This window comes from Natrix helvetica (assembly GCF_964273705.1).
Source record: "Natrix helvetica genome assembly, chromosome: 2".
NCBI classification, from domain to species: domain Eukaryota; kingdom Metazoa; phylum Chordata; class Lepidosauria; order Squamata; family Natricidae; genus Natrix; species Natrix helvetica.
The window spans coordinates 55,745,058-55,772,289 of NC_138552.1; the positions used below are offsets into that span (position 1 = coordinate 55,745,058).

Genomic DNA, 27,232 nt, shown 5'->3' on the forward strand with positions numbered 1-27,232 from the left:
TTAAAATATTTTCTTTCCTGTTTCTTCTTCTAATATGACTTTCTGGCTACTAGTTGTTTTTTCTTCCACTTTAGATTAAATACAATATTAGGTAACCTTATAGTGTTTAATTGCCTTTAAAAATAAAGGCCAATTCATGAGGCATAATGGTTGTTTTTAACTGGCTTGTTTGGTTATTTTGGGCTCTATAGTTAACTTTGATTTCATTCAGATTAATATACCTAAGTCAGGCCTGTTCTCATTTAGCTTAACCAGATTCACCAAGTCAACCAGATTCACTCTGCCTTGGTAAATGAATAATTTTGAAATAAACTCCTTTTGACTTGAGTACCGAGTTCCTAGCCTTTCTGGTTGGTGACACGGGTGGAGGGAGGAGCAGGCACCTTTACACACACATGTGCGAGTGGGGCTGCATGTGCATGAATGAGGTCATGAGTATGCTTACGTCAGCACTATTGTTCGTACAACACTCATGGCACGGTAGTGGACTGCAGGTTGGAGACCCCTGGTTTAGTATTCACGATTGAATTCAGCCCATGACCATACAGCATTCTTCAGAACCAGAAGCATGGTCAAGATGAATTCTGGTGAAAAGCTTTTAATCTGAACTTGTAATCATAATTTTCTTGGTTAAGCAATAGTATTTTGTATTATCCAAATCCATGAAATTTCATTTTTGTTGTTTTATCCATTTCCTTTGACATTGCTGCAATGAGTATATCAGGTTGCCTTTTTGATTGTAAATACACTGTAAAAAGTCAAGGTAAGGCAAATAATTTAAAAAAGAAAGCATGATATAGAATTTTATAGTTCAAAAATAAAGAATAAGAAGGCATTGCAGTACAATAAAATGATTAATAAATGAAAATAGCTAAATCATAATAGGATAAATCAAAAACAAAAAAATGCCAACTGTTGCAAAAGGCATATAAATTTAAATCAAGTAATAATCTGTTCTCTGTATAAAAAACCAATAACTAAAGGAAATTCAGAACATAGCATTGGATGCTTCTCTGTTTGAGAAAGAGTATAAAGAATGCATAGAGAGTTTATAATATACCTTGTAACCTCCAGGGAATCCTTTCTTTTCCCACCCAGCCATTGATTCTTCATTCTTGATAACTTTTAGATTTGTGGATTTTGACTTCCAGAATTCTCAGTAACCGTCATACTGTTTGAGAGTTCTGGATGTTGATTCAAACAGCTGCAGTTGCCCCTTATAGTATTATACACCTTATAGTATTATAGTGTTTGTGGAGATAATTGCAACTGGCTTCTTTTGTCTTTCTTTCTATGTGATTTATCACTAAATGGTACTCCCCATCTATTCAGGAATAATGGATTTAATACAATTACTGAATCAAGCTGGAGAAGAAGCTCAGTCTGGGATCACAGTTTTGCTCTGTGAAATTCTTACGGCAATCTACCTTAGTCTCTTCATTCATGGTCTAGCAACTCATTCCAGCAATGAATTATTCAGGATTGTGGCCCATCCCCTTAATGACAAAATGTGGTTTGCTGTCTTTGGTGGTGGTGCAAAGATTCCCAAGAAAGGACCAATTCAAGAAACAACCAAGATGGGTTAGTACATTCCTTATTTTTTCCTGTATGTAAATATTTTCTGAACTCTGTTTCTTTCTAGTTTTTACATTGTGTATGTTATCAGAGTGGTGTGGTGGCTCAGCAATTAAGACACTGGACTTGTTGGCTGGAAAGCCCAGGTTCAGGATCCTTGCCCAGCTCCTGCCAAACTAGCAGTTCAAAAGCATGCCAATGCTAGTAGATCAATAGGTACCTCTTCATTGGAAAAATAACAGCACTCCATGACATCATGCTGACGACATGACTGGAAATGTCTTTGGCCAACGCTAGCTCAATGGCCTTGAAATGGAGATGGGCCCTACCCAATATGATTGGCAACAATTGGTGGAGTAAAATCTGTAGGGACACATTTTTTATATTATCCTACAGTGACAAGAGTTCCTATATAATACGAAACCTTAATTATCATTACGTACATGAGCAGAAATATCATTACATAAAAAATGAACTTTTATATTTTGTGTATCCATCTCTTCCTTCTAATTTAAGGAAAGAATAAACTAGAATTTGGTTTTAAACTAGAAGTGTTGATATATTCCTTTTGAACAAGAAAATAAATGTGGAAAAAAATCCTGAGTAAACAAGTTGGGAGAAAGATATAATAGTTCTTGCTAGCTTATTTAACAATGATAGTATTAGAATTTTGTGTGGGGGAGAAAAACATCATAGAAGTAAAAGAAAAAACAGGTTCCAATATAGGAGGATTTCTATTAGTGCACATAACTTAATATTGTATATAATATGCCTGTTGTCAAAAAATAATATCTTTACTTTTCATTCATACCTACTTAGGGTAATACACTTCCCTATATTCAGGAATCTAGTGCAGCAGTAAATATTATATTCATAATTTTAATCTAAGTAAAATTGTTGCCTTATGAATGTATAATGCATACATAAAGAATCCTAAATAGATTTGGAAAAGGTTCTGTTTGGAAAATTAAAATTATTTTCTGTTTGTAACTGTAATGTTGATAACATACTGGTTGAGCATTTTTTAAAAATGTTGAAAAGTTTGTTTTCTATTATATATGACAGCAATATTCTATCTAAGGGTAGTCTTATGTTTTCTCTCTTTGGCAGGTAGGCACTTCTCTATGCCTAGCCCACATCAGGTAGTAGTATTTTCTATGGAATGCGTGGGGTTTACCAAATCTCTAACAACCATCAGTACTCATAGTCCTACCAAACATGCAGGCAAGATGCTAGCTTCAGTTCTAGGCATTTGAATATAGTGTTGATATGTGATGTGATCTTGCATAAAAAAGTAATAAAGCAAAAACAGTCTCTTTGTAAGTCATGATCTCTGATTTGTGGTTTAATATGTCAGAAAAATTAACCAAAATTTCAACTATTACAAATCACATCGTTGGTTATTTTCATACTAAATTAGTTTTAATAATGAAGGAAGACCATGACTTGCAATTATCAGAAATATTTCAATATATCTTGTGTCCATCAAGCTGCTTGTTTGTGTCACATGACTGTATGCATGTGGCTATGAATTTTTATTAGTTTAGCATAAAAATATTTTAATGAAAAATCATTTATTAATTGAAGATCAGTGTAGACTAGCAAATAATAAAAACATAATGGCATTTACAAATGATAGGCTTATACAAATGATTTTATTTTGATTATAATATGTAATTAGCAAGTCTAACACTAAAAGATCTTAGGAGAGATCTCTAATCTCTAATCTTATATTGAATATTTTTACTAAAATAAAAATAATATTGTGAAATGTGTACAGTTTCAACACTAAATGTATACATTTTAAATAGGAACTGATCTCAATTTTCTTTATGGGTTTAGATGAAGAAGTCAGGATGAAGTGCATAAAATTGATTTCAGTGTAATTCAGATAAAAGAAATTAATCAGTTAATAGATGTTCTTTGGACTTTTTTGGATTTGAAGTTTTGGTAGAATCTTTTTCAGGGTTTGTGTTTTGATAGAGACAAATAGAAAATTATATAACTTTTCAGAATAAACTGATATTACAAAAATGTATGTTGATAGTACTCAATTTATGACTACTGTTGAGCCCAAAATTACTGTTGTTAAGTGAGATAGTTGTTAAGTGAGTTTTGTCCCATTTTACAACCTTCCCTGCCACTGTTGTTAAATGAATCGCAGCAGTTGTTAAATTAATAAAATGATTGTTAAGTGAATCTGGCTTTCCATTGACTTTGCATGTTTTGCCAAAAGTGGTCATATACTCCTGGGAACATGCAACCATTATAAATAAGAGCTAGTTGCCAAGCATCCAAATTTTAATCATATGATGCTGCAACGGTCATAAGTGGGAAAAACGATAGTCACTTTTTTCAGAGCCATTGTAATTTCGAATGATTACTAAACAAATGGTTATAAGTCAAGTCCTATCTGTATATAGTTTCATGCACTGGTTCGTTCAATGATTTAAACATTCTAAAATTGAGAATAAAAAGTATTCCTTTTAAGTGAGTTTATTATTTTGGGTTGCAAGATTGGTTAAGATGCATAGATGTAAGGACTGCGAATTCTGAAAGCCAGGTAGATGATTTTGAGTCAGTCACACTGTGCCTTGTGCCGTGTCCCGGGTCAACGCACTCTCTTAGCCAATCCCACCTCACAGGATTGTGACAGGAGTATTAAGTATGTTTGCCATCTTGAGTGTGTGTGTGTGTGTGTGTGTGTGTGTGTGTGTTGTTGGATGGATGGATGGAAAGAAATATTTTTCTATTAGTTACTTAAATTATTTGTAGTTAGCTATTATGTTTATGAAATATGTATGTAGTTAAAATATAAGTAACTAGGTATGGTAGGCATTAAAAGATAGACTTTTTAAAGATTCCCAAGACATATAAGTGTTGACTTTTAGTGCGCTAAAGAGAAGAAATCACCAAATTAAAATGTACTATCTTATTCAAAATTTCAGCTTTGGAGAAAGTTAATATTACTATAGAGTATATGAAACCTAATCCTAATTATTTAGGAATATTATCTGGATTGTTAATGAATTAGCATTCTGGTTGTGTAGAATAACGCAACCATGCTTAAGTTGAAACTGAGAATTTGTTGCTTTCATAGAATACTGCCCTAAATCTGCCAAAAGCAACCAGCCACTAGTACTATCTTTACTAGTAGCACAGAATGCTGCTGTAACACATGTTTGACTAAGGCTGGTAATCTAATGTACACCATTGCTGCTCCATATTGCTAAAAGACGGTATGTGAAAACTTCAGTCAACTAAAAGCATGATGGGCCATGGGTATCAGTGCTGATGGGCCTATCTAATGATGATCAGAGCATGTAGAAGATCTACTTGGAATATAGGTGGAATAAGAGCATTCATTCATTCATTAATGAATAAACTGAAAAGTATGCAATTGTGTATACAAGAAATGAGAAAGATTTAATAATTAAACAAAAGTTGCCTGATCTTTAGGAGTGCATCTTTTGATGAATGCATGAGAAAGTGTAGGTTTTATTCTTAAAATAAAGAGCTAAGATATATCTCAGAAAGTTTAAATTAGCATTATCTTGATTTGTGGACCCATATGAAAATAGGAATTCAGAGGCTGGTGACAGTTGACTATTGAATAATACTAACGAAAGATCTCAGGATCAGAGTTATAATAGGGTAGGAGAAAAGTTAATAAAATTGTTTTTTTTTCATGGTGTGGCCTTGGTCTTATTTTATGTATGTGTGAACACCACACCTATGCCTGATGACTAGAAGAATGCCCTTTTCCGTTGTATAAAAGGAAAGGTAGCAAGAATGAATGCGAAAATTTTGGAAGTGTGCCTAAAAAGTGTTTGACAGAATTTTGTTTGAACAGATACAGATGGTGACCATGAGCAATATTTTGGGAGTGAAATGAGGCTTTATTTTGTGGAGAGGATGCATAGATCATTTTTTTCTCCTTCAGCAATAATTGAAATATATATTATGTTACTTGATTCAAAGAAAGTACGTGAATAATCTTGAAGAATGTAAAGATTTATGAGAATATGGACCTGAAACTTGCTTTCTCAACTTGATAAGAATAATATGTGAAAGAAGTAAAGCATGCATAAGAATCATAGGAATGCTGAGTGAATGGTTCATTATTGTGGAAGGAAAGAAACAAGGATATGTGATGTCTCCCTGGTTGCATAATGCAATTGTGCATGAATAAATAAGGAATGTAGAAGCTTGTGCGCATATCAGAAGTGTATTGGGTGGAGTACGAATGTGTTTGTATTTTAGTATGTAATTTATGCCATGTTGTTGGCTGTAAACCCAAATAATTTGCAATACATGTTAGAATGTACAATGCAAAGAGGAAAATGACTCTGAAAATTAATGTGTCAAAGACCAAAATAGCTATGTTCAAAATGAAAATTGAATTAACAGTTGAAACAGTTGTAAATTTAATAAAAGAGAATCTGGAGAAAGGAAATTAGTTTGTATAACCTACAAAAATGTTTTCCCTTATTAAGGCCATTTCCCTGCTATAGGCTTAAGCATTTTCATACTACCGGTCACATGTTGCCAAAGGAATATAAAGTGTCTTATTTCATTGAAACAATTATTGGGTGATTCTATGTAGATACTGTAGAGAAGTAGTGGTGAAAAAAAATCAATATTCAGAATTCATTCAGGCAGTCTATATGACAAATAAATATTATACCGGTACTTAATTATAATGATTTATTACAAAGTGTATATTCATTATTGATCAGTAGCTGTTCTCTGATTAGTTTAGCTATTATATTAATTCTTCAATTTATTTGATTGAAGTGCTAAAAAACAGACCTCTTTTGTATCCAGAAAACCTGTTTAAGTGCTAAAAGCATTAAACAATTCAATAAGGTTTCATGGAGGTCAGGTTTGAAATTTAAAAGCATATAAAAATAGGCCATTGAATAGTTTAAATGTAAGAATAACACCTTTAAATGATAGTATCCTCCTTGAAAACCTTTATAAAATAATTTCCTGAGAATTAAATTGTAGTAAGAAAGAAAATATCATGGTAAAAATCTTTGATTTATGTAAATGAAAAATTTTAAATACGTTAGCATGGATTCTGTATGAGTTGCATACCTTACTATTTTATGAAATAAATAGGACATTTATAAAAAGATGATAGATTACAGAAGAATACAGTATATTCAGATTTACAAATTATATTGCAAGCAAATATGTTAGTTATTATGAATGCTACCTTTTTAACTAGGAATATATATCCATTTAAAATATTGCATATATACCATTTTTTCAAGTAAAAACAGTTTACAGAATAAATTTGTAGATTACTATATTTTTGGAGTATAAGACGCACCTTTCCCCCTCCTAAAAGAGTGTGGAAATATTGGTGCGTCTTATACACTGAATACAGCCATTTTTTTTGCCTCCCGAAGATCGGCCCCTACATCTCATTTTTATGAAAAACGGGCCATTTTTCACAAAATTTGAGGCGTTTTTCCCTTCCTCCAGCCCCCAGGAGCATTCTCCAGGCTTCAGCAAGGCTGGAGGAAGGAAAAGGGGCCCATGTTTTTGCAAAAAACGGTCCGTTTTCCGCCCGTTTTTTGCAAAAACGGGGGATATTTTTGCCTTTTCTCAGCCCTGCTGAAACCTGCAGAGTGCTCCTGGGGCCAGGGAGGACAAAAACTTTTTTTTCTTACTTACCTCTTCGAAATCTTGGTACGTCTTATACACCGGTGCGTCTTATAGTCCAAAAAATATGGTACTTTTTTTAAAAAAACCACATTTTAATATAATTCTATTTCTTCCCAATATATTTAAAAAGTCATGCCATACCAAAATAGTTCTGTGACATCATTCAATTAAAATTAGGTCAACCTGTTTGGAATTTCAAATGGCTAAATGGAATGCATATTGTGATGACTGTTGCAACTTTCCATTGCAAGCTGTGGAATGCTCAAAATGTTGCTGCTTGTGCAAAACATGATACAGTTTATGGGTTTTGATACTAAGGGAGTGTCATTTCAGAATGCTTTTTAATTTATTTATATTTTAGTATTTGAAATAGTATTTGACTGAATTGGTTTGTGCAATCTCTGTAGGCTTGGGACCATAACTCGGAAGTTTTTTCTTCATCTGTTATGTCATTCTTTTAGAAAGATAAAACATCTTGATTTCACACATCCTTAATTCTCTCAAAATGACAGAGTCAAAGATCATGTCAAGTAAATATAGCACCGATCTGCAAGTTCTTAAACCAAATGTGTCATTTCAGGTGGTCATATGATTGTTATGGAAAGATGTTACAGAATTCTTGGAAAGAAACATTTTCTTTAAGGACTTATAGATAGGTGTTACATATATATAGATAGGTGTTATATATCTATAAGGACTTATAGATAGGTGTTACACATTTTAAAAAACATTTTTGTCTTTGACAAAGACAAACCGTTCCACACCTTTATACCGCAGGAGTTCTTGTAACTTCAAAATAAAATGGTAAACCATGTTTAAAGTGCATTTCTTAAAAAATAAAGTGGTATTTTTATTTTCTAATAATATGTTTAAAGTTGTTTGATAATTTTATAATTAATGGGTTAATAATATTGCCCACTTAAATAGCAAATTTATTTCATAATAGGGAAGATTGAATGGGAATTAGAGATAAACATATTTTTCAGCCTCTGTATCATGTAACATTTTGTTCAGCTTATTATTTTGTGCCTCCATTTCAATATAAGTAAGTTTTATTTTATTTAGTTGAAAAACTAATGTTCCATAGTAAGCAATGCATGTGCATGCTTGTTCTGGCTAAAAGACTTTGAACTGTAATATGTAATATTTGATATATCTTTAGCATTAAGGTAAGTGAGATTTTCATCTTTATATATTAAATAGTTTGATGACAACTATTTTGAAATAACATTTATTTTCAGTAGAAATGCTTATACGTAGGCCTAATAGAGAGCAGTGAAAATGGACAAAACTCATATACACTTTATATGTTTATATTTTATGTTATAATGCATCTCTAAGAATTTATAAAATTAAATATATTATGAGCATTGAATATTTCCATTCTCAGATTTATGCAAAAAGAATGATTATGAATCATTCATATTTTCTTGGAAACGTAACCAAAAAGTTACAAGCGGGAATAAAAGTTAGCCATGTTATTGTTTAATTGCAATAATTTGTTTTTGTTATAATTAAGCAAGTAGGTTATAGTTGATATGAAAGGTGAAGATGATATCATTTATTTGATAAGTTTCATTTCCTATAAAAATGAACGTGATTTTTTTTGTAGCCTCTTCTCCTATAGATGATGGTGAGAAGCAAAATAAGTGGTTTAGACAGACATCAAGATCATCATCAAAAGAAAATTCACCTACTATTTTACCTGGAAAAGAACAAGACACTTCAATTTACAAAGAGAAATTTATTCCTCCTGAACTTAGTATTTGGGACTACTTTATAGCAAAGGTATTTTTTATGTTGTTGGAAATAAAACTTGTCCTACTGTTCCTTAACAAATCTATCTCTGTCAGCTCCTTCTTCAAACTTGTGCACCTACAAATGATAATCTTTTCAAATAATATCCTACTCTCTGCTGAGATATATAAGGATTAATCATGCTTACATGTATATATCCTATAAATTTAATAAATAAATAAAATAATAATACTTTAGAAATGGATAAAATGCCAATTCAGTATATAAAAGCTAGTATTTTTCTTACCCTGATAAGCAAAAGAGTAACATTTCAACAATTTTTTGCTTAATCTGTTTTCTTTTAGCCATATCTTGCAGCATCCCAAACTAGATTTGAATACGATTCAGAAGAAAGTCAGGATAGCAGTGATGAAGATGAAGATGAAGCATTCTTATCAGATTCAAAACTTCAGGAACACTCTAACTCAAATTCATTTAGGTATAAATTATTACTGACCTGTATCTACAGTTTTTTCTTTGCACCATTCAACAATTTTGTAGGCATGTTTACATTCATTTTACATTAAATCTTACGTTAATTGTATGATGCTAATTTAGAGTTTCCCTGTCTTGGTTGGGACAGCAGACTAGTCAGAAGAAATCCCTCTAAAGCATTTGATAATTCAACAATGTATTGTATATTTTCTTTGAATCCTGCAAATGAAACACATTACAGTGTTCGCTAAAGAAAACTAGGGTGCAAAACTCAGGTTCTAGTTTAGCATAGGCATAAATTGCAATATATAATTGCAGAAGAAATTATATAATTCTTTACCAAAGCTATGATTTCTTAAAATTATTAATATATTGGTGTGACTTCCATCCCCTATTCCATGGATCAGACTAATGATTTTATTAGAGTTAGGATTGGGCAAGAATTAAATAGACACTTTCAATAATTATACTTTAATGTATTTTTTTAAAAAAATATTAAAATTTTATAAAATAAAAGCATTTAATTGGAAATAAAATTCAAAACAAATTTAAAACCACATTTTTAATGGTAAGGACAGAATGTCTTACTTTTGCAGAATTCCTGAAATCTAGATTTAAATTTACATTTATTTTGGATTAATATTTGTTCCATGCAGCAGGAACTATGAAAAATCTAGACTTTACTGTTAGTTTTTCCAGAAAGAGCAAGTGTGAATAACTGACAGCAATCCAACTTTGTATGTTCAAATAATAATAGAAATACCTGTGTCCTTCCTAAAATTAGCATGTAAACCCATAAGGGGATAGTGAGTTTGAGAACTCATTTTTAGAGTAGTAACTAAAAGTATATGGTGTGAATTAGTCATTGTTCAAATCTTATGTCAGGAGTAGCCTTGCTACTCCAAAGAGAGTTTGAGCAGCTACTGCTCAAAGAGAGTTTGAACAGCTACTTTATAGGGTTGAAGTATATGTGGGGAAGAAGATTGCAAAAGCATTATAATTAGGGTTAAATTTAAAATAAAATATTAATTATTTGTATCCTTTTTTTCTCTTAAAATGATTTTAGAATGCCTTGTAATAGATATGTTTAAGTAATAAGAGAAAAAGGATAACAAGTATTAGCTAAACAGTTAAATACAAAATATTTTCGGTCCTCAGCAACATGCAAATTGCTGGAAAAACAATAACATTTTTTTTGTTGCTTAGTTGGTCATTGATGCGCTTGGCTATGGTTCAGCTTGTTCTCCGTAACTTGAAAAGTTTCTACCCATTGGCTGGACATGATCTTACAGGTAATTAATATATTTTTGACCATTGTTGGACATCGTCTGTTTTTATATGTGCATATCTCTGCATTCATTTAAACTAGAAGTACTGTATGCCAGGTATTTTGAGTAAATGGGAAGTCTTTTTATTAGTTGTGGTCATTTGAAATGACCAGTTTTGATTTGAAATATAATACCAAGTTTGTAATGCATGTTTTTCAGCTGGGGATCTTTCAGAACGATAACAGCCAAAATGGAACTTAGTCAGTAAAATTCAGAACCTCTGATATATGATATAAGTATATGATAATAGATTGTAAGAATATATTAACTGCAGACATTTAAATTCAAATGGGCTGCCTATTTATTCTCTTTTCAGTTTCAGCAGACTGTTTTCAGACACAACTGCCAATTCACGAACCGTTTCACAATTCATGCAGTGTGGGATGGGGTGGGTGAGATGAGGTGAGAAATAAGCATTTCTCCCTTTCTCTCAGCAATACTGCTGCAGATGGAGATGTTTCTAGTTCAAGAGCTGCTAGGAATTGGGTAAATTTATTTTTCTTTAGGACATTCTATTAATAGCTGATGCAGACAACCTGTACATACTTAATGAGAAACTATTTTAACTCAGTAAAATGTTTCTGTTTAGCCTGAAGAGTTCTTACATTGTTTTTCATTCAATAATACGTTTGCTAACTTCAATTTTGATATACATAACTACTTCTGAAGTTCTAAAGTTCACCTTAATGAGAAAACATGTCTAAAAGGTTTTTAGTTTATTTTATTTTTATTTTATTTCTTAGATTTTTAGACCGCCCCTCTCCCAAAAAGGGACTCGGGGCGGTGTACAGTCAATACAATAAAACCAGTCATAAAATTAAATACATTTAAGCTACATTTAAGATACATTTGGAGGGGAGATAGGCTGTACTAAGAAATAAATAATTCTAATCCTAAAAACATCACAATTAAAACCCCAAACCCTAAAATAAAATAAATCCCTGGGAGGTAAAACTAAGAAAGTGCCAGGCCAGCTGATTGAAACAGGTGAGTCTTTAACTTTTGCCGGAAGGAACGGAGGTCGGTGGTAGTTCGAATGTCTGGGGGGAGGTCATTCCAGAGGGTTGGGCCCATCACAGAGAAGGATCTACTCCTAGGTGTCGCCCGCTGGCATTGCCTAGCAGACGGCACCAGGAGGAGCCCCTCCCTGTGTGAGCGGATAGGTCGCAGGGACGTATGTGGAAGGATGCGATCCTGCAGATAACTAGGTCCTCTGCCATGGAGCGCTTTAAAGATGGTGATCAATACCTTGAAACGCACCCGAAAGGCCACAGGTAGCCAGTGCAGCTCGCGCAGGAGAGGTGTTACGTGGGAGTAACGTGTACTTCCCATAATAACCCGCGCGGCTGCGTTCTGAACTAGCTGCAGTCTCCGGATGCGTCCCAAGGGAAGCCCCATGTAGAGGGCATTGCAGTAGTCCAGGCGAGACGTCACCAGCGCATGAGTGACCGTGCGCAGGGCACTCCGGTCCAGTAGGGGGCGCAATTGGCGCACCAGGCGAACCTGGTGGAACGCCCCCCTTGCCACGGCTGCCACATGGTCCTCCATTGACAGCCGGGCATCAAGGAGGACGCCCAAATTGCGCGCCCGCTCCACAGGGGACAGTTGTTCGCCCCCTATGGCCAGCGATGGGGTCAGCTGGCTGAACCGAGGTGCCGGTAACCACAGCCACTCGGTCTTGGAGGGGTTGAGTTTGAGTCTGTTGTCCCCCATCCAGACCCCGACGGCTTCCAAACACCGGGACATCACTTCGACAGCCTCGTTGGGGTGGTTTGGGGTTGAAATATACAGCTGAGTATCATCAGCGTAGAGATGGTACTCAACCCCAAAACCACGGATGATCTCACCCAGCGGCTTCACATATGCGTTGAACAGGAGAGGCGAGAGGACCGACCCCTGCGGCACCCCACAAGTGAGTGGCCTCAGGGACGACCTCTGCCCCCCTGTCAACACACATTGCTTCCGGTCGGAGAGGTAGGAGCCGAACCACCGCAAAACGGTGCCTCCGACTCCCATCCCCTCCAACCGGCGCAATAGGATACCATGGTCGATGGTATCAAAAGCCGCCGAGAGGTCTAATAGGACCAGGATAGAGGAGCAACCCCTATCTCTGGCCCTCCAGAGATCATCAACCAACGCGACCAAGGCTGTCTCAGTGCTGTGCCCGGGTCGGAAGCCAGACTGGCGTGGGTCTAGATAGTCGGATTCGTCTAGGTGTCGTGGGAACTGCTGTGCCACCACATTCTCAACAACCTTCGCCAAGAAGGGGAGGTTGGAGACTGGACGATAGTTAGCTAGCTCCATTGGGTCGAGCGAAGGCCCCTTGAGCAAGGGTCTCACCACCGCCTCTTTCAAGGCGGTTGGTAAGTATCCCTCACCCAGTGAGGCGCTCACCAGGCCCAGGAGCCAGCCTCGTGTCACCTCCCAGGCTGCCAGTACCAGCCAGGAGGGGCACGGGTCCGTTAAACAAGTGGTGGGTCGCAGCCGTCCACGCAACCTGTCCAAATCCTTGGGGGCAACAGAGTCAAACTCCTCCCAGAATGGTCTCTCAAGACTCGCTGTTGGCGGCTCGTCTGGTCCACTGACGGAGGTCCACCCGCTCCGGATCTGATCGATTTTGTCCTGAAGATATTCCCCAAACTCCTCTGCTCTACCCTGTAAGGGTGTCTCCCGCGCCCCCTGCGATAAAAGGGAGCGAGTCACCCTAAACAGAGCGGCAGGGCGGTTATCCGCGGACGCAATAAGAGCAGCACAATATCTACGTTTGGCCGCTCTTATTGCCACAAGGTAAGTCCGCAAATAGGCTCTTACCTGTGTTCGGTCAGATTCGGAGCGTGAGGACCTCCACCTGCTCTCTAGACGTCTCCTGTGGCGCTTCATCACCCTAAGCTCCTCAGTGAACCAAGGAGCCCGGGTGGGTCGATGCCGCAGGAGAGGTCGCAAAGGCGCAACCCGGTCCAAGGCCCCAGTCGTCGCCCTATTCCAGGCAGTCACTAGGTCCTCGGAACGGGAGCGGGACAAGGCTACAGGTATTGGCCCAAGCTCCGTCAGGAATCTGTCAGATTCCATCAGGTGCCTGGGGCGGTACCAGTTTATAGAGTCTGGTTCCGCCTCCTCGCGGTGGGGGATAGCGCCAGGGAAGTCCAGCCGTGTTATTAATGTTCTGACAACAGCAACAGTTGTAAAAATTATGTAGTATAAAACATTCAGAGAATATAATATACTTTAAAGAAAATACTGTACTGAATAAAAAAATATCTGTCCTTAGAACTTCCAGTTTGTTTACCGTTATGCCATGCAGTTCTAAAGTCTCTTTAGACTTTAGTCCAGCCGTGTTATTAAAGTCTAAAGTCTCTTTAGACTTTAGTCCAGCCGTGTTATTAATGTTCTGACAACAGCAACAGTTGTAAAAATTATGTAGTATAAAACATTCAGAGAATATAATATACTTTAAAGAAAATACTGTACTGAATAAAAAAATATCTGTCCTTAGAACTTCCAGTTTGTTCACCGTTATGCCATGCAGTTCTAAAGTCTCTTCAGCGGTGGGAACAGGTTCTTCTCAGACGACTTGAAATGCATGGAGGTCCACCAGAAAACTTTATTTCTATTCACATTTTACAAGATGCCTCATCTTCAGGCCCTGCACTACTTCGCCACAAAGCTTTGCTAGAGCCAACAAACACTCCTTTCAAGTAAGGTTATGTCTTGAACAGAATAAATTTTGTTACATTTCTTACCTACTATTTAGTGAAGTATATGGAATCACTAGAAAATGCTTATTTTTCATTCACAAATTCACAATTTAGCTCTGCCATTTGTACATTTTTAAACTTTTCATTGCCACATAAAAGCTGAAGATAAAAGATGAAGATTATGTATGTTGTCTTATAAAATATATTATTTGTTATAAATTCATCATATCACATATGCAAACCTTTTTGCAGTTCCTCAGTAAAATGATTCAGTATGATTAGCAAACTCTACATATGTTCTACTTATTACAACTATAGAAATTATTTTTGAGAATAATAAAATAGATGATGTACTGTATAATATCAGATATGTTTTACTTGTACTTATGCCATTTTCTTACTATGCCTGAGGAATATTTGCAATAGGTATCTTCAACCTAAATGTCATCGCTCTCTAAAATGCTAAGGATTTTACTAAAGAAGCGTGTACATAGCAAAATGCCTGTTAGAATGAAGCAGTTATTGTTTCTCATTAAACTTGCTGATTTTACCATTTTCTGCTTTGTCAATATGTATACTAATGTATATCAAATTCATCACTTGTATTTGTTTGAAATTACATCACATGTTAAAAATGATTCTCGTTTTTAGATCCAAAAGTCATTATGCATTATCCGTAAAAAGACTTTGGCAGTACCTTGTTAAACAAGAAATGGTCCAAGAAACCTTCATCAGAAACATATTTGCCAAAAGAAAGTGTTTAAATGAGGTTAGTGTTTATGTTTATGTAGAAATTTAAATCCATTAATTGCAATTTAATTAAGCTAGTAATTCTTTTCAAATTAAAATTTTACTACTATTCTATAGAAATAAATTCCAAAACATTTTCCCTAGGAATCTAGTAATGGAAAAGGCGAAGGTATTGCATATAACTATTTGCATTCCTCTGTGGTTTATTGAATCATAGGATTGTATTACTGAATATTAAGAAGAAGAAATATTCATCATGTTAGCTATCTCTATAACATGATATAAAATAATATATGGTTGATTACTTTGTCTGCTGTTCTGATGCATTATCTTCTAGACTTATTCCAAGTAAACTAATTAACCTTCAGAAAACACCAATAATAACTTTGTCAGCTAGGCCCCTTACCTTTTTTCATAGCTACTATACATACAAAACTATTATTAATAGTTTAATCTTGACTCTTTAGGTGTAACATTTGAGCTTTTCAAAAAAAAAGGATTCTACTATATATGCTCACCTTGCATATTGTTTCATATTATTAACCTATAAATTTTTCATGTAGTTCTTTTTGTTGTTGTTGTTTTCCTTTTGGGTTTAGTCATTAGAAGACCAGTCTGAATTTACCAAAACTAGTTCAGGAGAAGAATCAGGAACCAATAAGGTATGTATTATAATAATAAGAGATGTATACTAATTATCTTAAAAAGTTTTCTAGAAAATATTTTATTTCCTCATATGTAAAATATTGACCAAACCAAATTTGTTAAAATCTACAATCAACTGGCTTTTTAATCTAAGCCAGGGGTGTCCAAACTTGGGAACTTTAAGACTGGCTGGCTGGGGAATTCTGGGAGTTGAAGTCCACAAGTCTTAAAGTTCCCAAGTTTGGACACCCCTGATCTAAGCAGTATACTAGTGTACAGGTACTCCTTGACGTACCATTCATTTAGTAACCTTTCAAAGTTACAATGGCACTAAAAAAAAGTGACTTTTGACCAGTTATCACATTTATGACCATTGCAGCATTCCCATCATCATATGATGAAAATTCAGGCGCTTGGCAACTAGCATGCATTTATGACAGTTACATTGTCATGTGATCACTATTTGTAACCTTCCCAGCTGGCTTCCTACAAGCAAAGTCAATGGGGAAAGCTACATTTGCTTGACAACCATATGATTCACAGTGATTCACTTTACAAAAACGGCAAAAAAGTTTGTATAGAATGTACTATTCACTTAACTGTCTTGCTTAGCATTGCTTAATTTTGGGCTCAATTGTAAGTTGAGGAATACCTTTACAGAATTCTGTAAGGCCATGAAGACCTAATTATAGAGATAGAATGTGTTTAGAGTCCCATATCTTGGCTTATCAACATGTGTAGCAATAGTTTTATCCAGTGAGATGAGTGGCTAGAGAAATTAAATAAATAAATATTGTACTTAACAATGTTCTGGTTTGAAGTTGCTGGTTTTTTGAAATAACGTGTAATAAATATCAAATAATTTTCAAATTCCAAGCAATTACATGATCAGTGCTAAGTAATAAATGAGATATTTCTTCGCTTCAGCTTATCTTTTAGAAATTTTCACTACCATTTTTTAGTTTTTTTAAATGAATGAACTGAATTTAATCTGAATGAAAGATTATATAGAAATAGGATCCCACCAAAATGTTTTATTAGACTATCTTGAATTTATAATTATGTTTAATTAGGCTAGATATATTCCTGATTAATATTTATCATTTATTTTTAGCATGATCTAAAAGATGAAAGCCTTGCCATTGTGCTATATTGTATATGTTGCCCTTTGTCTTTTCTTTTTAACACAGATAGAGCATGATGCAGGATTTCCTGGAAGTAAAGCAAGAATTATCCATAAAGAGTCTGACATTATTACTGCCTTTGCTGTCAATAAGGTATATTTTATTTATTTATTCTTCGCATTTCTAGACCGCCCCCTCTCCCAAAAAAGGACTCGGGGCGGTGTACAGTCCACACAACAAATAACAAATAATAAATACAAATATAGATATAAATATACATATGGAGGAGGTTAAAAAATTAAAAGAACTGTACAGAAGAACATAAATATGGTTCTGAAAGCCCTAAAATCAATTAGATTTAAAACCATACCCATTAAAATACCAGTTGAGAGTATATTTCCAGGCGGTAACAGTTGTAACAATTAAAATTATGCCAGGCCAGCTAATCGAAACAGGTGAGTCTTCAATTTTTGTCGGAAGGAGCGGAGGTCCGTGGTGGTTCTGATATCGGGGGGGAGGTCATTCCAGAGGGTTGGGCCCAACACAGAGAAGGTCCTACTCCTTGGCGCCGCCCGCTGGCATTGCCTAGTGGATGGCACCTGGAGAAGCCCCTCCCTGTGAGAGCGGATTGGCCGCAGGGATGTATGTGGGAGGATGCGATCCCGCAAGTAACTAGGTCCTGTGCCATGGAGCGCTTTAAAGATGGTAATCAGAACCTTGAAACGCACCCGAAAAACCACAGGCAGCCAGTGCAGCTCGCGCAGGAGTGGTGTTACGTGGGAGTATCTGGAACTCCCCATGACAACCCGCGCGGCCGCGTTCTGGACTAGCTGCAGTCTCCGGGCACGTCCCAAGGGAAGCCCCATGTAGAGAGCGTTACAGTAGTCTAGGCGAGACGTCACCAGCGCATGAGTGACTGTGCGTAGGGCATCCCGGTCCAGTAGGGGGCGCAATTGGCGCACCAGGCGAACCTGGTGGAACGCCCCCCTTGCCACGGCTGCCACATGGTCATCCATTGACAGCCGGGCATCTAGGAGGACGCCCAAATTGCGCGCCCGTTCCACAGGGGGCAATTGCTCGTCCCCTATGGCCAGCGATGGAATCAGCTGGCTGAACCGAGGTGCCGGTAGCCACAGCCACTCAGTCTTGGAGGGGTTGAGTTTGAGTCTGTTGTCTCCCATCCAGACCCCGACGGCTTCCAAACACCGGGACATCACTTCGACAGCCTCGTTGGGGTGGCTTGGGGTTGAAATGTACAGCTGGGTATCGTCAGCGTACAGATGGTATTCAACCCCAAAACCACGGATGATCTCGCCCAGCGGCTTCACATATGCATTGAACAGGAGAGGCGAGAGGACCGACCCCTGCGGCACTCCACAAGAGAGTGGTCTCAGGGTCGATCTCTGCCCCCCTGTCAACACATATTGCATCCGGCCGGAGAGGTAGGAGCCGAACCACCGCAAAACGGTGCCTCCGACTCCCATCTTCCATTTGTATAGACAAATGGAAGAGTTGGGGGAATATTCCTTAAATATTTTGAAATGTTGTAACGTACATCCATATGAAGGAACCTCTATTGTACTTCCAACTAGAGGTTCTACACTAAATTATTACTTTGTAATAGATGTTTGGTTCTATAGCGCTAAGGGCACTGAAATCTTTCTTGAAGCATAGTTTTTATTTTTATTGTTTACATTTAGAAACCATCTACCTTCCCCACAGAGGACCCTGGGTGATGTACAAATAGAACGTTAAAACATATAAAATAATATAAACATAAAAATTAAATATAAAAATTTAAGACATTGCAAGAATATATCTACAAAATTAAAGAGTAGCATCAGGACAAACAGATTAATGTAGTCAAACTATATGGAAAATTTTAAGTGGGAAGTAATTTATGTTAAAATGATTATAAAACTGATAATTTATATTATAACTGGCTATCATCAGTAAATGGAGATGCCATGAAAATCGTAGGAACCATTCTTGGGAACAATGTCATTAAGTGCTACCATGATGGAATTACTGTTTGTCACTAAACTTTGAGCAGAACTGATAACATCAGTCCTCCTAGTTATTTTGGATATGAGTCATGTTCCTCCTGAAGAAGGTGCTTCATGATTTGGGGTCTTGTGGAATTTAGATACACACTTGAGCAGCTAATGGAAGCCCTTGTAGTAGTGTGTGGTATCCTAATTACAACCTTGCCCTGCAACTGTAACTCATATCCATATCTCATGCCGCCTTGGAGACAGTTCAAAAACCTCAGCTATTCAGTCTTATTTTAATTTCAGATTATTATGTATGTTAAATATTATATTTATAATGTATTATATTATTTTAAAAACTGCTGATGTGACAATCTCACTATTACAGAATAATGTCAATTTAAATTTGCATAAGTTGATAGTCGTGTGTCTCTTCAAATTGCTGGTCGTTACTTAAAAGCCCTATATAGTACAGGAATAAGCATATATCGGGAATTGTCTTGTTGAAATTTAATCTGCCATTCTTGCCGAGCCCATTCCCTCTTTAATGTTAGGTGTTGGCCTTTTCAGGAGTAGAAAAGAGAATGTGTTTCTCCAATGTATTTGGTCCCATCCTTTGCAACATTTTGTAAGGCTGTTTAAAATGTTATTCAAATGTGCCTTTAGACCAGCGGTTCTCAACCTATGGGTCACAATCCCTTTGGGGGGTCGAACGACCCTTTCACAAGAGTCGCCTAAGACCATCCACCTCCACTGGCATCACCTATGCTCAGGAGCACATCCTGAAGCAGCAGGTGCATGAAGAGCACTGAATGGTGAAGCAGCCTCCTCCTGGCTCCAGGCGCAACCCAGACACCGCCCTGCCCGGTCTCCACGCCAGGGAAAGGCTGAGGCTCTGAAAGGGTAGAGAAACAGGTTCTTCTGGGTGACGGATCAGCCTCGACTCCGACCGACGTCCAAAGCAAGTGCGGTTGGCAGTGCTGCTTCAGCCCAACTGCCTGCACAGGAGCTCGAAGGAGAGCAGGAGACCGGCGGGGCAGTCAGACCACCTGCTTCAGTCAGCAGGACAGGCTCTCACCCAGGCATGCGCATACCAGGATTCAAGCCGCCTTGGGCCTGGACACTGCCTTTGCCGCCCCCACCGCCAGTCCTGTCCTGTGAGCTAAACTGAACTTGGAGGCTTTTTGGCCCCCGGGAAGGGCTGGCAGGAGAGGCCGGAGGGGAGAAGAGGCCCCGCCCACCCATTCATTCCATCCCGAGGAATTCCACTCGGGACGGAAGCACAGTTCGATGTAGTTTAAGCCTCCGTTTAAAATTCCATTTAAAGGGCAACTACTTAATCTGTGTTAAATCGATTGCTCACACAAATTAACTGCTACGTGCTCCCACATCTGGTTTAATGATGAAAGAAGGAAGGAAGGAAGGAGGGAGGGAGGGAGGGAGGAAGGAAGGAAGGAGGGAGGGAGGAATGGAAGGAAAGAAAAGGAAAACTGGGTGGGTGGGTGGGGGGAACGGAATGTAAAAAAATGTAAACTTAATAATGTGAAACCACGAACTGCTGCTGGAGGCAGGCAGGGAGGTTGTTTTATCCTGGAAAATCCCAGCCTGGCTGATCTTCTCCCAAACCAAGATTGGCAGATTAATCACTATGCTTTAATTATGTTCAATTTGTAATAATGAAAATACATCCTGCATATCAGATATTTACATTATGATTCATAACAGTAGCAAAATTACAGTTACGAAGTAGCAACAAAAATAATTTTATGGTTGGGGGTCACCACAACGTGAGGAACTGTATTAAAGGGTTGCGGCATTGGGAAGGTTGAGAACCATTGCTTTAGACAAAGTTGATTGTGTTCCTGTTGTAGCTTTGTATAATTCTGCTTTGAATATAAGTTGATTCTCTGGTTTCTCTTCATATCGTATAAATCTTTTGTCCTTTTACCTTAGTTGATTCTTGATTTTATGCCTTGTTCATTCTCTAGAGTCTGGATAGACTTATTGGGACAATAGACAGATGATGTGAAATAAATATGTATTTATGCATTTTAGGCCAATAGGAATTGTATTGCAATAGCCTCAAGCCACGAAATTCAAGAACTGGATGTTTCTGGAATTTTAGCAACTCAGATCTACACTTGGGTTGATGATGATATAGAAGTGGAAGCTAAAGGGTATTTCTTTTTATTTTATTTTTTGCCAATATTCTTAACTTTGACTTAACATTGAACATTTAATGATTTCCTATTGAAATACTTATAAATAATGATCTATCTTCTAGTTTTTTGTAAAACTTTTTAAGTCTTATGTCCTTTTCTTTAGTAAACTTCAGCTTAAACATCTTTCTCTTTGTCTTACTAAACCTAACTTCCTGATAACTAGATTTGACTTAATGTGTTATTAAAAATATTTCTTTTAACTGACAGACAGCATTTGTCTTCTCTTCAACTGGCTTTGTCTTAAACCATCCACTGATTGGCTATGTAGGTATTGCAGCTCGTAAGAAAGTCTGAAGTACAAATGCACCACCAATCAGATAACTTACTGCCAATAATTCATGTGATATCAAGTGAGAATTCATTAATATAAGTAGCTAAGCATCTTTAAATTAGAATAGAATATGATATTTGTAGGTAGCAATTCATGGCTAATATTCATTCATTTGAACATTTTGTTTTATAGAGCTGATGACTTCTTAGTTATACATGCTCATGATGACTTGGGAAACATTCAAGGAACTACTCCTTATACACACAGCACGCCTGGAACACCAATCAATATGCCATGGCTTGGCAGCACTCAGACTGGCAGGGGTGCTGCTATGGTGAGTCACTTGTTATCAAATAATAAGGACCATAAACATGTATATTTCAATGTCTTTTATTTTATTTATGATATGTACTTCTAAATAATCTATTTAACAAATACTTTGAATTTTAATTTAAATCAATCTTAATGTGGTTTATTTGAACAATTTTGTTTGTGAGGTTACATGTTAAAACTACTTTTTAGAACTTCTGTGTGCAAGTGAAACCTAGGAGAGGGTTTTCCTATCTAGTATTTAGTATTTAGTATTTTCCTCTGAGGAAATATACAAACTAAGTGAAAAAAGGAAGCAAAACTAAATAAATTCTCATGCTTTCCTTGATACTTGATTTATAAGAAACCCTTCTGGAATTGAGCCTTTCTTTGCTTTCTTTCAGTGCACCTTTACACTATTTTTCAGTGTCATTGTCACTATCTTTTGATTTGGATGAGACATTTCTTTCTTTTGGTTACATTTGTCAATGCTTCAAGCTTTAATAACTATTATCTTTGGAATTTTTGAAGTGACAGGTTGATTTTATGCTGGTATTTTGTAATAAGATATAGTTTCTGATGCACTGTTAGATAATGTATTGATTTATGAAATGCAATGTAGAATATTTTTTTAAATTAGAACATAATGCTCTATTACATTTTTTTTACATTTTTGTCCTGCAGCAATGACAAAGTTCTCCTCAACCTAAGTTACAATAAATGCATGAGTTTCAATAGAAACAATTAGTTGCAACATGTCTCTATAGTCACAATTTGATTGACCCCCTTCTATTAAGTCTCTGCCAATTATTATGTTTTTAGCTTGCTTTGCATTTCACAGCTTAATCATCCCCGTTTATACTCAAAACTACTGTTGTATATTTCATTGCTTAACAGATTTTATGTAATATAGTTTTTCTTACTTTTAGTAAGACAATATAATCAGCATTTACATACTACCATGTAGAGTGTTCAAAGTAAATCACAACTATTATAACTGTAGTTCTTACTGTAAATTGGCATAATAAATAGATATACCCCTTTTGGAGACAGGTGGAAGGGATCTGACAAAAGTGTACCAGAAAAAGAGTCAACATCTTATTTGATTCTTCTTGCTTTTCAATATTTCCTCAATCAAGTGATTCTACCAACACACATTAAACTTCTCTCCCTTCTGAGCTCTATTTTGTTTTAAATTATACTATGTCCCTTTTCTCACCAGGAACTCGTGTGAATTTCTCATTTAGGTTTTATCATTTTCTCACATATTCCTGAAAACCTTTGCTTGTTTTCACTAACCAGCACTTAAAATCAGAGGTATGACAGCTCAATCGCTAAAACGTAGCTTCAGTGTCATCTTAATCTGTGTAGGTCTCTAACATCAAAGAATAAAAGACAGACATAATTAAATTGCTGACATACATTTAAAATTTTTATCATATAAACCTTACTTTATACAGATGGACTGATATTTATTTATTTCTATTTATATCTTTCAAACATCATTTTAGAAAAAATAATCTTACAGTACAGACTGATTAAAAAATCCGATTATGAAGTAAATTACTATATTTTAGTGTTACAATTTGTGCTTCGTCATCTAGGATTCATTACATAAATCTTTTTTCCCAACCAATGTATTTCACACCTAAATCTTCTGTGGGTGATTAAATGCAAAAAACATAGTTTCTTCATTCCTGCTTATTTTTTTGTAAAGGTTTATTTGACTCTCTCTTACATGCCTCTGCTTCTGCCTTTGTCTTACTTACCTTACAATATACAGGAATATTCCAATAAATTTAATGGAATCAGAAAGGAATTGGCAAGAAAAGAGGTAAGATTGAAATCTAGTGTATGTGTTTAGCAAACCTTAGTTTTATGGACCAAAAGCTTCCAAGAACCTGGACGTAGATTCTGTTGATATGAACTTTGGATAAACACTGTAGGAAGGATTTCATTTTCATCAATTGCCATCCATTACTCAAACCCCAAATCATGAAGGGATGCAAACATAGTAGTGTCTGCATTTTACCCTACTAATAACGTTACATGAATATATTTCTAAATAATTCTAAATGGATCTTTTAATCTTGGACATTTAATAGATGATCAAGAAGAATCTCAATAATGTCAGAAGAATGGCTTCCCACCCAACACTACCATATTGTAAGTTTTATTTCTAATTTGTAACTTTGTTGTAATTTATAAGATAGAAAATTCTAGATGAAATCTAGAATTAGAAAAGTCTAAATATCTTTGAAATTATAGATAACTTCTGTTAGTTATTTGCAGTTGTATTTTTTGCAATAGTATTTGATTTGGCTGGGCTTGAATGAGTTAAAACTTTTCATATCATGCTAAGCTGCTTAATGTAATACAGTTCAAAGTATGCCCTCAATAGTAAAGAGCCAATAATTATTATTTCTAGAAGTATAACCAAAAGAACAAATTGAAGAATGTTTATTTTAATAATTTAGGAGTATACTTCTAAATGATTACAATTGCTAATCTGTCTTGAAAACAATTATTCAGTTCTTTTGGGGGTTTGTTGTAAATTCCTTTTTTTTCTTCCTTTGTTAAGTTTCAAAATTATATATTTTTCTATTGCAGATTTGACAGGTGCCCAGGATGGCAGTGTAAGAATGTTTGAATGGGGCCATTCTCAACAACTTGCATGTTTTCGATCGGGTGGCAACTCCAGAATTACACGGATGAGATTTAATTATCAAGGCAATAAGGTACCATCCTTTTATCTCTTATAAGACAAAAAGAAATCTATTTAAATGTCACTTATAGCTCTATATTCCTTTAATTAAAGATCACAACAATATTTAGTTTTCTAAATAGGTTAATACATTTGCAAATTGCTTATATATTTGTTGTTTCTTTCCAAAATGTATATGGTTTTAACCATTAAAAATAATCCAACTATTACAAATATCAGAAATGAATATTTACATTTATTTTTGCTTCTGAAAACATAATAAATTAGACATTAGCTATTGCCCAACAGTAATCCAATAGCTAATATCTCTGTTTTTACTCAATGTAACATCCCCTAAATTCAAACAGTTTGTGTGTCTAGCAAAGAAGATTGAACTAAAATTTCAGTGCTATCCCAATGCACTTTCTTTACCTTTTTTTAATCACTGTACGAATAATAGTGATTGAGCATTCATTTTCAATTATCATTATTTGATCATTCAAATAATGAATTGAGAAACATGGTTCCACTTCCACATTGAGGCAAACTTACCCAAAATATTAAGCTACTAAGAAACTTTTCTTCTAGATTTAGACTTTTAACTTATCATACCTAAGGCTTTCATACCTAAGGCAGGACTAGAACTCATATATATATTTAGCCTGGTACCTTAACAACTAGATAAAAGTGGCTCTCAACATAGGCATACAATATTATATGTAATTAAATTTAAGATTAAACTAAGTTTAATTATTAATAGGGTTTGATTATATGGCCTTGCTGTTAACACAGTGTTGATTGTTATACAGCTAGAGCGATTATAGAATAAGAGACATATCTAGTTTTCTTTTTTTTCTTTTTAAATGACAAGGATTGTCTACTTATAAAGGAAAGGTATGGCAGCATTTGCTTAAGCTCCCCAATTGTAGTGCAAACTATCTTTTGCACTATATGATAGGGTTTTTAATCTTTCAAATTGCACCCACACACTGTAATATCAGTGTTTCTATCTTTAGTAATTACCTATTGAAGTTTGTTTTGTAAGGGATTAAACAAAAGAAATTGGTTTTTTTACATTTTTTCAAAATTGCTTAAGACGAGGGAAAAATATCTCCCGCAGAAAAATGTCTCCTGTTTCATTTTTGAAGTTCTTTACCCAGTCCATTAGCAAATGCAATTTCATGAGCAAAAGTACACAGAATCTTTCCAGAAGAAAGTGAAATTATAGCTCAGTGAGATCTATGAAATCTCATTTTTTGTCATACTTTAGTAGACTCCAATGTCTTGTTTATACATAAACATTTTGTATTAAACTAGTTGTACCCTATTGTTTTATATTGTAAAATATGTTACACAAAAAGATATTTTGAATGATTGAATAAAGAGGCTTTTGTTCATGTGAATTCCATTTGCATTCAGTTCTTCCAGATATGCTAAGAATTGCTGATGACAATACACATTCATATCCACACACATCTGGAACAGCTTAACTATGAAGAAATCAATTAAGTATTAATATAATATAAAAACATGTATCTACTTTCTTTAGTTCGGGATCGTTGATGGTGATGGGCATATAAGTTTGTATCAAACAAACTGTAAAGGTTGCCTACATAATGGAAGCACACCCAAACCATACCTAGTAAGTCAGAATATTTCCCAATTGTTGTCTTTTTATTTACTTTTTTATTTTTTTTATAACCATGACAACTTAAGTCCTTATTTTAATTTGTTACATAGTTGTCTTACTTGTATATATTTTCTTTTACACAATAGACACATATTCCTGGTTGAAAACTGCATGTATAACAAATCTTTATTATATCTTTTATTTGTAGAAGGGAGAACAGAATTTACAAGCAACAATAGAACTTTCATACTTTAATACTTTTTAAAGTTATTTTTCCTCATAGATTTGATGCTGTTGAAGAATCATTTGAAATCTGTAACTATGATTTAAGATTGTAATATTTTATGCAGTCCAGGAAGTTATAGATAGTCCTTGAGTTATAATCACAATTGAGCCCAAAATTATGTTGCTAAATGAAACATTTGTTAAGTGAGTTTGTTCCATTTTACAACTTTTCTTGCCACATTTGTTAAGTGAATAACTGCAGTTGTTAAATTAGTAACACAGTTGTTAAGTGAATCTGGTTTCCCCATGGACTTTGCTTGTCAGAAGTTCCCAAAAGATGATCACTTAAGCCCAGGAGAATGCAAATGTCATAAATATGAACTAGTTGTCAAGCATCTGAATGTAAATCATATGACCATCGGGATGCTGCAATGGTCACAAGTGTGAAAAATGGTCATAAGTCACTTTTTCAGTGGCATTGTAACTTCAAATAGTCACTATGTGAACTGTTGTAAATCAAGGACTAGCTGCATTTTAATAATCCATAAACTAGGGATTAAGATTCAGTTACTAACAGAATTGAGGTTCTGCTATTCTATGAAAAAAATAATAAAACGTACACTGCTAAGTATACTGTTGCGAGTTTCAATCTGAAATTAATTTATCATATTTCTAAGTAAATAAGCTCTAATGTTAAATTAACCATATATTTGATGCTTTATTATATTTATTGTTCCTTGATATTTTCAGACATGGCAATGCCATAATAAAACGGCTAGTGATTTTGTTTTCATCAGTTCTTCGTCTTTGATAGCTTCTGCCGGGTTATCTACTGACAACAGGTATTAAAATTTC

At 35.5% G+C, this 27,232-nt stretch overlaps 1 protein-coding gene across 1 annotated transcript in view; it reads left to right on the top strand.

The window, feature by feature from the left end:
- DMXL1 (Dmx like 1) overlaps positions 1–27,232 on the top strand; it is an 85,373-nt gene that overhangs the window by 50,199 nt on the left and 7,942 nt on the right. The window contains exons 28-41 of the mRNA XM_081942631.1: positions 1,333–1,581; positions 8,864–9,039; positions 9,354–9,487; positions 10,690–10,775; positions 14,305–14,506; positions 15,158–15,275; positions 15,856–15,918; positions 17,092–17,178; positions 21,072–21,193; positions 21,702–21,843; positions 23,924–23,984; positions 24,429–24,556; positions 26,072–26,164; positions 27,128–27,219. Of these exons, the coding sequence (XP_081798757.1) occupies positions 1,333–1,581; positions 8,864–9,039; positions 9,354–9,487; positions 10,690–10,775; positions 14,305–14,506; positions 15,158–15,275; positions 15,856–15,918; positions 17,092–17,178; positions 21,072–21,193; positions 21,702–21,843; positions 23,924–23,984; positions 24,429–24,556; positions 26,072–26,164; positions 27,128–27,219 (1,753 nt within the window). The remainder of the gene's footprint in view (positions 1–1,332; positions 1,582–8,863; positions 9,040–9,353; positions 9,488–10,689; positions 10,776–14,304; positions 14,507–15,157; positions 15,276–15,855; positions 15,919–17,091; positions 17,179–21,071; positions 21,194–21,701; positions 21,844–23,923; positions 23,985–24,428; positions 24,557–26,071; positions 26,165–27,127; positions 27,220–27,232) is intronic.